We start from the raw sequence: 13608 nt of genomic DNA on the forward strand, positions 1-13608 counted from the left end.
TCGGTTTGTTTGGTCTCTATGTTTGGCTCCAAATATCTATGACTTTGAAAGTATAAAAGAGGGGGACATGGAACACATGTTTTTTAGCCACATAAGCGGTGTAGCAGTACAGATGTGGGCTGTCATTTAGTCCACCACTTCAGAAGACCTCAACAACTACACCCTGACTTTCCCACTAGCACTGTGAGATCAACATTTTTCAGTAGATCTCTCAACAAGTATTTGCTGGATTGCAGTGAAATTTGATGCAGACATGTATGTCCCACTCAGAATGTATGTTATGGTGATCCCTTAAATCAGGTCAAAATGTGTCCAATACGTTCTTTAATGACCAAATATCTCCAATACTAATGACATTCCTCATTATTGATGCGTGAATCGATGCGGAAATGATACTTCTGATCCCAAACATTTCTGTTCTAGGATCGATCTACATATTAAGAGATCACTACTTTGTATTTTATCATCAACAGCGATACAAATCTTTAGCATTGTTGAAGCTACGGAACATTGTTTTATTAAGCTTTTGGCAATAAGTCTGGTTTTACTTTGCATTGTATCAAAAAGGAAATCAGTGGTTTTACTCTTAGTGATAATTAGCTAAAGTTAGCATGCTAGCACACGAAATTGTCAAACACGTTAAGCATTGTACCTACTAAAACATGCTCAACATCAGCTTGTTAGCGTTTTCATTGTGAGCTTGTTCACGTGCCATGCTGAAATTCGCATTCAGCTAAAAGCACCACTCTGCCTATACAGCCTCACAGAGCTGCTAGCATGGCTGTAGACTCTTGGACTCGACGTGATGAAGTGCTCTCTAGGGTGCCCTTCCAGTGGAATAAACGTGGTGAAGTACCCTCTTGTGTGAGATGTACCACAACTTTCTGCGAGCTGGTGCCCCACCACACACAGCTGGTGCCCTTTTTCATTTTTTTTTGTCCACCAATGTAAAACCACTTGTTTTTAGTGACTTCATCAATGTTTGGATTAGAAACAATGTAATTAGGCTGCTATTACAGCATATCAAAAGGAAAGTTCACGCTAAAGCATTTAATATCTGTTGAAAGAAGCTTTTGTTAATGCACCATGCCTATCTGGCTCACTTGTGTCATTTAGCGGCGCATTTTCAAGTTCCCATGAAAATATAAAAACACAAAGCACTGTTGACAGCGGACATCGTGCAAAGATTTGTATAGCACAGCTAAGAAAACAGCAATTTTCTGCAATTTAGAAATCAACGATAAACATTAGCGGTGCACCTGAATTAATCTTAGATAAAGCCCTCATAGAAGTAGAGATGTCTTTTTTTCTCACTGGGTAGTTTCCAACCTGCCACAGCTATTAGACAGGTTGACTTTCAAGTTTTGACTCACTGTTTCTCGACTGTATTTCTCTCATTACTTACACACGCAACCCACAGATGAACGCCACGAGTTCACACACCCACTCTCTAAGGCCAGCGAGTCATTATCGTTCGCTTAGGGAATTAGTAACTGGCACAAATGTAGATAAGGCAGGTTGAGAGAGACTTGGTTCACCAAAAAACGTTAATTACTCTTCAAGTACTTCATTAGAGAACACCACTTGACACATGTGCCACAGAATGAATCTCTGAATATACCAGACTCTCACTGATTGACACCTGAAGCTTTAATATCCACAACTGGGGCCTCTCCTTTCCTCTTCCTCTTGCCGGAGGCTTCTTACTCCTCATCCCAAGTCCTGAGAAAGAGGGAGCGGGAGAGGCATCAGCAGGCGAATGGGTTTTCGAGATCAATATGTACCTCTCACTGCGAGGCACCCTCGGCTCACTCTCCCAACTGAATCCAGCTATTTAAGAATGTCTTTGTGGGGATCTGGCCCATTTCTTTCAATTAATGCTCCTTTCAGCCAGCCAACCATTAGAAGTCCATTAAAGCCCCTCCAACCAGGCAGAGTCATTCAGCCCCGTGCTGCTGTGCTCCATCTTCTGATAACAGGAGCGTCTAGACTGCCACTGAGAAATAATTAACCTTTTAAATAGTTACTTTGAAGGTAGGATGTTTGTAGGATTTGTTTGTCTTTTATTCCTATTGTTTGTATCTATCTATCTATCTATCTATCTATCTATCTATTATGAAGTTCGGACAGCATCATATTGTCTTTTATTCACTTGGCTGCCTCTAATATTTTTCAAAATAAACTCCTGACCCCCTGGCTGGACTCACAACCTCCAAACAGACTGAGTAATCTGTGATCTCTATTCATCTCTGTTTCCCTCTCTCTCCCACTGTCTTTGATATTTCACAGGTTCTTGCTGGAGAGGAAGCTGATATCACCTCCAGCATGCTGAACACTGACGACGAGGATACCCCCGCGGAGGAACTGGTTTACAACGTCGAGGTGCCCACCAATGGGATGGTGGCGTTGAAAGAGGCGCCCGAGGAGGGCATCCTCAATTTCACACAGTCTCACATAAACAGAGGGGAGGTCATCTTCATTCACGAGGGTGAGGCCACGGGGACTACAGGAAGTAACTGTGATGCCTCCAACTGCCTTTTTGAAAGGCTTTTCATCCACTTTAATATCCGAATCTATGATCTATAGCGGCCTCTATCTTAGACTGCGGGTATTACAAGTACATTTCTTAAACTGAGCACCTTCTATAATGTCTGCGCTTGTAAGCACAACTCTCAATACCTGGGTATTGAGTTTCAGTGGTACTGATCAACAACACTATGAAACCCCCACAGATATATTGTGGCCATTTTGTGTCATGAGACAGTAAAAACTGTTATAAAAGTGAAAAATAATCAAATAATAAAAGTACATTTATTGTAATAAAAGTGTAGTTTCCATCAGGGCTACAAATGTACAGCAAGTTTTAAATTATATTCTGCTTCTGCTTCCAGAATTAGTAATATAATACATTAATAAAAGTAATTGTGAATATGTGGTATAATATGAATCAAAATATAAGAGGAAAGAACAGAATCTGAATATTTTGTGTAGTGGACCCTCCCAGCCAAAAACAATTTCACACAAGTGTGCTTTTACAGCAGCAGTGAAAATTGAATCTTCAGACTAATTAAGTAAATGAACGAGCTGTAACTCACATCCACACTCTTCTGTTCCTCCAGGTGAGGAGTCTGGAGGTTTCAGTTTCACTGTGACAGACGGAGAGCACACGTCTCCCCTCTACCGATTTGTTGTGACAGCCAGGCCGCTCACCATCACCATGGTAACACAGGAGGAGCTCATGGTATTTCCAGGTAAGTTTCCGATATCCTTCAGACCCAGTCATTACAGCCAAATAATGATAGGTCTTAGAAAGGTTGTATAGTTGGCATGCTTATAGCAAAAATAGAAATAAACGTAAATATCTTTGATAACAGGACATTTCCATAAACAGTGGAACAGTGATATAGTGTCCCTCTTCCCTTCTGACTTTTAATGAGGATGATCTTATGCAAAACGTACATGAAGTAATATAGATTCCCATTAACTACTTGTGTATGTTTAACAAAAAACTGTTATTGCTTTTTTTAATTATGTTTCTTTCTATTAAAACTGAAAACTCTGCAGACTTATGTGTAGTGTAACTTTTTCTGTCAGAGCAAATGTTTAGACATTTTTGTATTTTTGTTGCTTGCAGTTCAGAAGATGTAGGAATTTAATTGGGAGGCATGTAACTGTTGCAGAAAGGCAGCCACTGTGGCCAGAAATGGTGATTACAGGATAATGGCACATTAGAGTTCCTTTATTTTTACGACTATTCTGATAAGTCAGTTGTTTTAAGGGCATTTATTATGTTTGTCTGAAATATGCTAAAATGTCGTGTAACAATAGCACAAATAGAGAAAAGTCATCGAGCCAGAAAATGTACTGATTAATGTCAGTTACACTAATCAGTTCAGATTTGTCCCTATAAACTACTGGTCATACCAGACCAAGGAAGTTTGTGGCTGCATAACCCTCTGAGTGTTTTTTTAACTCAACAAGGGTGCATTATATTGTTTATAACTTCAGCTTTATATTCATAAGACGAGGATTGTGTCTTTGCATTTTACAAAACACTTTAAGCTTCCTTTTACAGTCAACAATTGATTTAAAATGTTCGCGTGTACCACAAAAAGTTGTTTTGCTTCTCTACTGTGGAAATGAAATGTCTCTTTGTTTCAATGGTTACTAAACACCCCAAAGTTTTGAGAAGTGAAACTATTTCCTGAGCGAGCGCAGGAAATAACCTCATTTCTATTAATACTAGACTTCACTTTTAAGCATGACATAAGAGATGAGTTTGAATGCTTGGATAGAAAGTGTTGGAATGAAACTCTCACCATCAGGAAACTCTTCTGCACGGGGATGTGCATCAGTTACTGTAACCGCGAAGGTTTGAGGCAGTTCCAGACTCTCCTTAATTTCACAAGCTAAATTTCCAAGAGGCCATTTTCCACAGAATCATCTCAGCACTCAGAGGACCGTGTGTGTGTGTGTTTCAACAGGAACAAGGCAGCCTATTACGAGTGCCAATCTGGGGGCTGTAACCAATGAGGATGGAAATGAGATAAGCTACTCGCTGATCCGCCCACCTCGTTTGGGAAGACTCATCCTGGCCAATGACAGGAACCAGTATGAGGAAATTACCCGCTTCTCACAAACACAGGTAATTACTTTTTCTGTGTGTGCTGTGAGTGTGTGTTTCTGGGATGTATTTCTTTAGGGAGTAATTTCTAACTAATTACCTTTCCTCCCTTCTTCAAATGAATGTTCTACATTAAACTTTGATGATGAATCCTTTTTTAGTAACAGTAAAAAACTAAAATGCACTCAATCAAGAAATATTTTTCAAAAAAGCTGCATTGAGGTGGAATTCAACTATTATTCATTTTCTTCTTTTCCAATAAATCCTCTCACACGCCTATTAATAGAAGGTTTGTGTTACTAAGCAGTCACAGCTGTTAAAGGCACTCCAGTTGTCTGCTGCATAGACCATCAGACAGACATATAAGAAGACTTAATGACTCTTTAAAGCATATAAATGCAGATAATCCTCCTTTTAACACAAACTGCTGCTGCAGAACTCTCCACTCTTTCAGAAGTCATTCAAATGCAGTTGCAGCTCTCTCCTTTCATCTGAATACTTTTAAAGCCTGCTCAGAATGATACTGTTATTACATATATTTTACTTAGAATTTACTTTTATTTATATTATATTATATTTTTATTATAATGAATTGCACTTTCTTGTGTTACTGCCCACTATATCACAATTTCAGATATAGGCTTTTCCTTTAATTGTTCGCAGACTGCCCTGATTCGTTTCATCTCAGATGAATGCAGACTTCAGTACCTATTTACATACAAAGTGTTTAAGTCAAACACCTGGGAGACTGCTTTATGTTTAATGTGGTACATTCAGGGCTCAGATGTGCCTAAGCTGTAATGTCTAAGAAGCAGGATCGGTTCATATTTGGATTGACATTGTTTGACATGTTCGGAGATGAAGTATATTTGTCCTTTCACTCTCATTATATCATCATATTAACCCATGTGGGCTGGCAACCTTTTGGTGTATGACACTTAAATAAATAGATTAATTATTAATAATAATAATAATAATAATAATAATAATAATAATAATAATAAAATCATATTACAGCAGTGATAGTAAAACTCACTCAATCTAGACCAAAACTACGATTTATGAAAATTCTTTGGAATAGAAAAACAACCATTTTTTATGTTTTAAGACTTAGTAATGTCTTAAAATACCTATATTTATGTATTTATTGAATAGGAAAAAAATAAACTTGCCAATTCACTGCATCTCTCAAGACAATTCAACTCTAACTGTGACGTTATCATTACCCAATCTAAACTTGTTGCTGTCAATAACCCTGACTTGTTATATTACCTAATAATTAAATTATTAGCAATGGATAGTTCACATAAAGTATTATTGTCATGTCATGTCATGTCATGTCATGTCATGTCATGTCATGTCATGTCATGTCATGTCATGTTATGTTATGTTATGTTATGTTATGTTATGTCATGTTATGTTATGTTATGTTGTCATGGTCATGCAAGACGTGCAGTTACTACAGCACTAGTCAAACCTTTGTAAGACAAGAACGTAATTTTAGATATACAATTACAATGCAAACAAAGAACTTCACAAGTCGAGTTTTTTTCTTATCATACCAGATGTAGCCCTTAAATCATCAGAAATTGAACAACAAACATAAAGTGGACTTTTCCATTCCACTTAAATAACATAACAAACAAGGTATTTCCCTTTTGTGAGATATTAAATCTGCCTCTTTCTTTTACTTAAGAAATGTATTTAAACATATTGCAACAGTGCACACAGAGGTGTTTGTAAAAGGCATAATATAAAACATAAAATAAAAAATTTCTGCAACTTAAATTTGTACCAAACATCAGTAGATCATCTATAACCCCTGTCCATTTGTACAGTTTATGAAGCCTTGACATCTTCCTCCTCTTCACCAGCAGGGGGCCTCATTGAATATGCCATGGTGCCATGTGAGGATAAGGCTCACCATTAACAGGAGCATTCATGCTAATATTAGGATTTATGTCTCTGTCAAATCTACTGTATATAACGGACGTGGGTGGAGCAAACTTTAATGTAGACAAGGGGCACAGGCAACAATTTTTTGATTTGAGGGACATTATTACAGCATTTTTTACTGTTACTACACAAATCGGCAGTACGATGATATTCAGATTACATGCAAAAAGGGAAGAAAATGAAAGGCTCTCTGAATCCTGAGTATCTTATTATGTAACCAAAAGGGGCAGGATTTGAATATCAAAACATGATGATATTTTAAGCTTTTAATGGGTTTGGTGTAAGATTAAGGGGTACATAGCCTGACCATGTTGTGCCACCTGAGGTCCAGTCTGCCATGCATGCTGGCAGTGTGTTTTCACTCTCGTCTCCGTCTTATTCAAGACTGTTTCTTCATTCCTTTTCCTGACATCTGACATCTGCTTGGATGAGCATGAGAACAAATTCTTTCCCTGCGAACTGCTCTGTTTAGAGTGTGACAGTAAATCTAACACTACGTTGAGCTGAAAACAGGATTTGAGTTATTCAGCGGTGTGTGTTTGTGCATGCATGCATGAACATACTCTTCCTTGTGTGTGTAAGAGAGAGCGAGATAGAGACAAGGGTTGAGTTTAGGACACAGTGACCTCAGAGAGCGAACACAGGCCGTCACATTCCAGTTCTCAAACCCGGATCCCAGTCCAGCTGAGCCAAACCACTGCTGCGGCCATTTCAGCTCCCATTTTACTTTGGTGCACACAAGTCAGAGTTAAGAGAGCAATAAGACATTTTAGCAAACTGCAATGTTTGTTTGTTTTTTCAGCAAAATCACTCCAGCAGAAACTGAGTCTGTGACTGCAAACAAGGTGTCTGAAATCAAGCTCATATTGACAAGATAATGACAGATAAAATCCTATTGTTGGCAGTATTATAGATATTTAAACCCCGAAAACTCATATTATGTGTCCTTTTTGGTGTTTCAACATCAATACTTATACTACATAACAAACTTGCAAATTGTGATATTATGTCACAATATACTTTGATCAACTGATTTTGTTGCCTCTGATACGCAGCTGGAGTCAGGAGCAGTCTTCTACGAGCACCAGATACCTGAGGATCCTTTTTGGGTGGCGAGGGACTCCATAGAGCTCAGTCTGTCATCCCAACCAGCCCCAGATGTCCGTCACATCCTTCCCATCACCGTCTCTTACTATGCAGCTCACAGCAACATCTCCACACAGATGTGGGAGAACAAGGGTAATTGACGGAGGCACAAAATATTTTCATATGAATGAATGACGTGTTTTTTTAAATCAAATGAGAATCTAAATAAATGACCACTCCATTACAAGTTTAACACAACCATAGTTATTGTATATACATTTCCACAGATGTTGAGATGCCTGTAAAGTCCCAATAGGGGGCTTGTGGTTGTTTATTTTAATTGACACTGTACTAATGTATTTAATCTTCATTCATTAGTGTAGACAGGCTATTTTACTGCAACACCCTGTTAAAGGTGTAATATGTAAGAAGTGGCCACCTGTCGAAGGTCCCTCCAAACACATAGGGGCAACGTATCAGCAGTGTAACTGCTAATCCTTGCCAACTGTAGTTGGCCGCTGTGCTCATGCTCTGCTTAGGTTGAGGCACAAAAAACATTTGGTTAGGTTTAGGAAAACATAATGCTTTGGCTTAAAATACCTATTTGGGTCGCCATGATCATGGATGGAGTCTGACTCTGATGGCCCGCGAGTTTTCCTAAAAAAAACACCTGCTTTTGACTCAACAAAACGGCTGGAAATATCCCCAGGTGCCCTTCACTGCCTATCAACTGGCGTGACTCAAACTAAGTTTTGCAGCCTTGTTGGCTGTAATAAAATACCTTTATTCATGAATAATAGAGGGTCACTCTTGAACTGGGTCACTATTGAATCTGATCTTAAGATGTCTACAAATCAGTCCATGATAAAAACATGTCCATTCTTGTCAAATTCACATTCTAATTGTGAGTGTTTTAAGCTGGGACTTTTCATTTTAGTTTAAGAATATCTTTTTGTGTACCATATAGTGTAATATTTCAGTCAATGTCATGAAGGGATTTATCACCCCTGCTTCTTTTGCTGCCAAACTAACAAGCCCCCTGCTCCATCTGTCTCTCCTAATGTGCCAATAGCCTTAATGTACTGTGCTGCCTCATTAACTTCCAACAGGAGACAGCCAAAACTGGATAAAAAGTATTTTTGAAAACGGAATTTGACGACATTTAAAAATATTCTGTTTGTTTTTATTGTTTCCACTCAGGGCTGGACATTGTGCAGGGCCAGGGGAAAGTCATTGATGAGTCCATTCTTGACGCCTCCAACCTTCTGGCTAGCCTACCTGAAGCTCAGCGAGGTGATACAGATGTGATTTTTGAGATTAAGCGTTTCCCTGACCATGGCCGTGTCACCCTGAATGGTCAGGACCTGCCACGTAATGCCCCATTCTTCATGCAGAAAGATCTAACTCAAAGAAAGCTGGAGTATCTCCATGATGACTCAGGGGCTTCCTTTGATAGCTTCTCTTTTAGGGCCCGTTTGAAGTCTGACGATCGTGGTGTGGCCTCACCTGCTGAAGCTGTGGTTCTGGAAGAGATCTTTAACATCTCAGTCAAACGGCGGGGCTCTGACCCCCCTGAACTAGTCACTATTGACATGCTTTTGGAGGTTCTTCAAGGCTCAATGACCATCTTGACCCAGAAGCATCTTAACACTCAAGATGAAGACAGTCCGCCAGATGAGGTGCACTTCAAAGTGACCAAAGCCCCTCGCAACGGTCGACTGGTTGACTCACTCACAATGGACCCCATTTCTGAGTTCACTCAAGAGATGATCAATCGAGGGCAGGTGGGCTTCTACAGCGATGGCAGTCTTAACGGTGGCTTTGTGGAATTCATCGTGTCAGATGGAGGACACCAAACAGAACCGCACACACTCCACATTGGGGTCTTAGCTCGTACTCTGCTACTTGACAAAGCCCCTGAGATCAAGGTGAAGCAAGGCGATGATGAGACCCTGGTGACTGAGGAGATGTTGAGGGCCACTACTGGAGGCCCTGTTGAGGAGGACATCCTTTACAAGATTACAAGTGTTCCTAAATATGCAGCTGTCATGGTCGACCGACAGCCAACATCCGCCTTCACCCAGAAGCAGATCAAAGAAGGCAGAGTCAGTGTCCGCTTTGTCAAGTCCACTTCACCTCGAGACAGTGTCTCATTTGTAGCCCGCAGCCGGGCAGCTAATGTCTCCTCTGTCCTCAACATCACAGTCCAACCTCTGGCCAACATTGCTCAGGATCCTCTCTTACCCCAAGGTGCTCTTGTACAACTGGACAGGAAGCTTCTGGATTCAACTCCTCTGGCAAATAAGACCAGAACTTCCCCAACATTCACTGTCATCCAACAGCCACAAGGGGCTCGCTTTGTGAGGTCTGGAAGTCCTGGTGCAGGCCAGCCAGTGGACGCATTCAGCCAGAAGGACCTGGATGAGGGCCGTGTAGCTATGGAAATTCTAGATAGTTCTGGATCACGAGGTGGTGTCACTCAGGATGAGGCCCGCTTCCTTCTCAAAGCCCATGGGGTGCCTCCTGCAGAATGTGTGCTTTCCTTCCAGACGGGTCCATACAATGCCTCTGGGGTCTACCCCGCAACTCTGTTGAGGACTCCGTCAAAGGACAGTAATGAGCTCCCTGTTGTGGGTGGGATCCCTCGCGCCACTCCAGCTAGCCCTCGCTGGAGGGGCAAAGATGTCCCCACTACAACATCTTCTGGGACACCACAGATTTCCCGACCTAGCAACATCTGGTCTATTCTCATCCCAATCCTGGTAATCCTCCTCCTCTTGTTGCTGGCAGCCATCTTGGCCTACTACCTGATCCGTAAAAACAAGACAGGCAAGCACAACGTCCAGACAGCAGCAATCAAGCCCAAGAATGGAGAGGTGGCCGGCACCGAAACCTTTCGCAAAACTGACCCAGCCAATAACATCCCCATGTCCAACATGGACTCCAAAGATGCAGATCCGGAGTTGTTGCAGCACTGTCGGACAACGAACCCGGCCCTGAAAAAGAACCAATACTGGGTCTGAGACACTTGGAGATTGGGACACAGAGGGAGGTGGATCCTCAAGTGTTTGGAAGCCTCCTCATATCATTCCTCTCAGTATTATTGACCTCTTGCCACACCAGTTTAAAAGAAAATTATTTTTTGACACCATTGGTTATTTACTTATCTCATTATAACTGTGGACAAATTCTCAGGCAATGAAACACTGAATACATATTGGCAAAGATAGAGGCAGTTTCTGATCTAAGGAGGCTCATGCCATGTCTATTTATTTTAGTTTTATCATTCCTCTTTGTCGAAGGGCACAAATGAAGACATAAACATGCCATGTGTTTGCAAAAAGTATTTTTGGGTGTGCTCTGTCATTGTACTCCATATGATATCATAGGCCATTATTATTCATTTGAGTGGATAGGTAATTTAAAGTCTTTGTGATAGTTTGATTTTAGTTTTTGGTTCATCAGGAAAGTTGATAAGCCTTGTATATAGATGCTGAGGTAAATATATGCTGTATCATCGAGAAGATGAAAAACTGCCTCTGTTTTTTCTCTTTATTATGTTCTTAAGGTACCGCTGTATTATGTTTCTCAGGGCTAAATTCAGTTTAAAGGAATAGTACAACATTTTAGAAAATAAGCTAATTCCCTCTGACTAAGAGTTTGATAAGAAAATTGATACCACTCTCATATCTGTCTGTTAAATATCAAACTATGGCCAGGAAACATTAGCTTAGCTAAACATAATGACTAAGGGGAGTCGGATAGGCTTGATCCTGTCCAATGGCAACAAATGATCAGTTACCAGCACCTGGAAAAGTTCACAAATGTATATGTTATGTCTCTTTTGTGAAATCCAACCACAGTGAAAAAACAACATGTTGTGGTTTAACAGAGGCATGCATGCCGACTACTTCTTGGCCAGATGCAGTGACTTCCTGATTCTGTCAAACTTAAACAGGCAAGCTGTTTCCTCTGCCCCCAATCTCTATGCTATGTTAAGCTAACGTTCTCTTGGCTAGGGCTTCATATTGAACAGACCCATATGAGAGTGGTTTAGATCTCTTCATGTAACTCTCTGTAAGATAGCGAATTAGCTTGGTTCCCTAAATGTCAAACTATTACTTTAATGTCATCACACAATAACATTGTGTCATTTTAGCATTTTGACTTTTGTGTGGAGAGAAGATGGTTTAATAGCCTACTCAAAACAGTTTTAAAAAATACTTGTTGCTGCAACAGGTTTGATTGAATTTAGCTCACTAGAGTCAGGTCATATTATTTCTGCATGCTTCTAAAGTGCTTGTAAATATTCACTGGACTGGCACAGCACTGACCGCACAGTTTGCAGACCACAGGCAGGACGTTATTTTGGTAGTGTTGGACTTTAACACATCCGTATTGGCTGACAGGCAGGGATGAAGTCATCACAAACTGGGATATTTCCAGTTTCCAAGTCTGCAATTAAGAATTCATAAAAAAAATCTGGTTGGTGCTAGGGAGGGGAAAAGTAAATAAAATGCTCCAGTGGTTAGGTTGCATGGATTAAAAATGAACACATCGACAGAGTTTGTTTTTAAGTTTTTAAAGCTATTTTTGATTTTAAGCATTCCTTATGTAAGCTGAATATACGGATTGTTTTCTGACTGTCTAGACTTGTTTTGTATGTTAAAGCTAGTAAGAGCGTTACTGTAAATCAGACTTGTCTTTGCCCTCTTTAGACGTCTGACCTGTGCTGGTTATCTGGCTGTTGAATGTTGAGTAAGTAAAGTGAAGTTGAAAGTGTTCAATGAAAGAGTCAAAAAACGTTTTTGATCCACTAAAGAACAGAAAGACTCAAACATTTATTTTTCTCAAAACTGTTCGACTATTTGCTGTACATTTCTTTTCTCATACTGTATATCGATGACTCCTTATTCTTCATTAGTCATATACTGAATATACAATAACTTCTTTTCAGTATTCATCTTCTATTGATCTAATATTTTTGTAGTGTTTTAAGAGCAGGAAATGTAAGTAGAGATTTTACAGATAGCACAGAGCTCAGGAAGTGATGTGTTTCGGGAGACTGTGTATTTCCAGTGACATTATCTCTCCCACATAGATGAAATAAAGATTACTGGTTCCCTCTTCAGGCTATCACATCCACATCTTAACAGTTTTATGTGTAAATATTCTGTTTTTGAGTAAGATTTTTGGCCTTGATTAACGTCTCGAAATATATATATATATCTATCATGTTGCGTCAAAGGTATATGTACATGTAACCACATTTAATTAGACTGATCAACTACAAAGTATGCCTTTGTGTGTGTGTGTGTGTGTGTGTGTGTGTGTGTGTGTGTGTGTGTGTGTGTGTGTGTGTGTTTGTTTCTCTGTGTGAGTGTGTTTGTGCAGGTGCCCATCACTCCACTTTGTCACTCATCTGAGTGACCGAGTTTCATCACCATCCCCCATTTTTCATTATTTATTATTTCTGTCTCTCCCCATACATCAATTCATACATACGAGTCATGTGCTTTGTCAGAGATTAAACTGTAATGTGCCTATAAAAGTAATGGTAATACAAAGCAATGTTTAGATTCTGGAACAATGTCTATTGCTGCAGTATGCGTCTGAGCTTGTTCTCGGCACTAATAGAAATAAAACTGTTCAAGCAACAAAACCTGTGTTAATTGTTTTATCAGTGACATTGCTGATCTGCTGATGTTGACTTTGGCCAATTAAGAAATGTTTTAAAGATCAGACATGTTTTGTCACTTGAAAATGCAGAGAAGTTCATGTTTTATTGTCTTTAGGACTGGATTACTGTAAGGTAACTCTCGCCTAGGTAGCAGAGCAACTTCCTCTCAGCTGGGTCAAAATGCAGGAGTTCATTGCCTAACACAGAGAAGGGAGAACATTTCTCCAGTGTTGGTCTGTCGTTGCAGTGAAGTTTGAAATTA

The 13608-nt window shown here is 39.9% G+C and overlaps 1 protein-coding gene across 1 annotated transcript in view; it reads left to right on the forward strand.

Moving 5' to 3' along the window:
- The window catches only part of cspg4 (chondroitin sulfate proteoglycan 4), a 76343-nt gene extending 62977 nt beyond the window's left edge, over positions 1–13366 (forward strand). The window contains exons 7-11 of the mRNA XM_084363232.1: positions 2290–2488; positions 3120–3251; positions 4485–4645; positions 7636–7819; positions 8867–13366. Of these exons, the coding sequence (XP_084219358.1) occupies positions 2290–2488; positions 3120–3251; positions 4485–4645; positions 7636–7819; positions 8867–10689 (2499 nt within the window). The 3' untranslated portion in view covers positions 10690–13366. The remainder of the gene's footprint in view (positions 1–2289; positions 2489–3119; positions 3252–4484; positions 4646–7635; positions 7820–8866) is intronic.
- The last annotated feature ends 242 nt before the right edge of the window (positions 13367–13608 follow it).

This window comes from Pagrus pagrus (genome assembly GCF_965226575.1).
Source record: "Pagrus pagrus genome assembly, chromosome: 10".
NCBI classification, from domain to species: Eukaryota; Metazoa; Chordata; class Actinopteri; order Spariformes; family Sparidae; genus Pagrus; species Pagrus pagrus.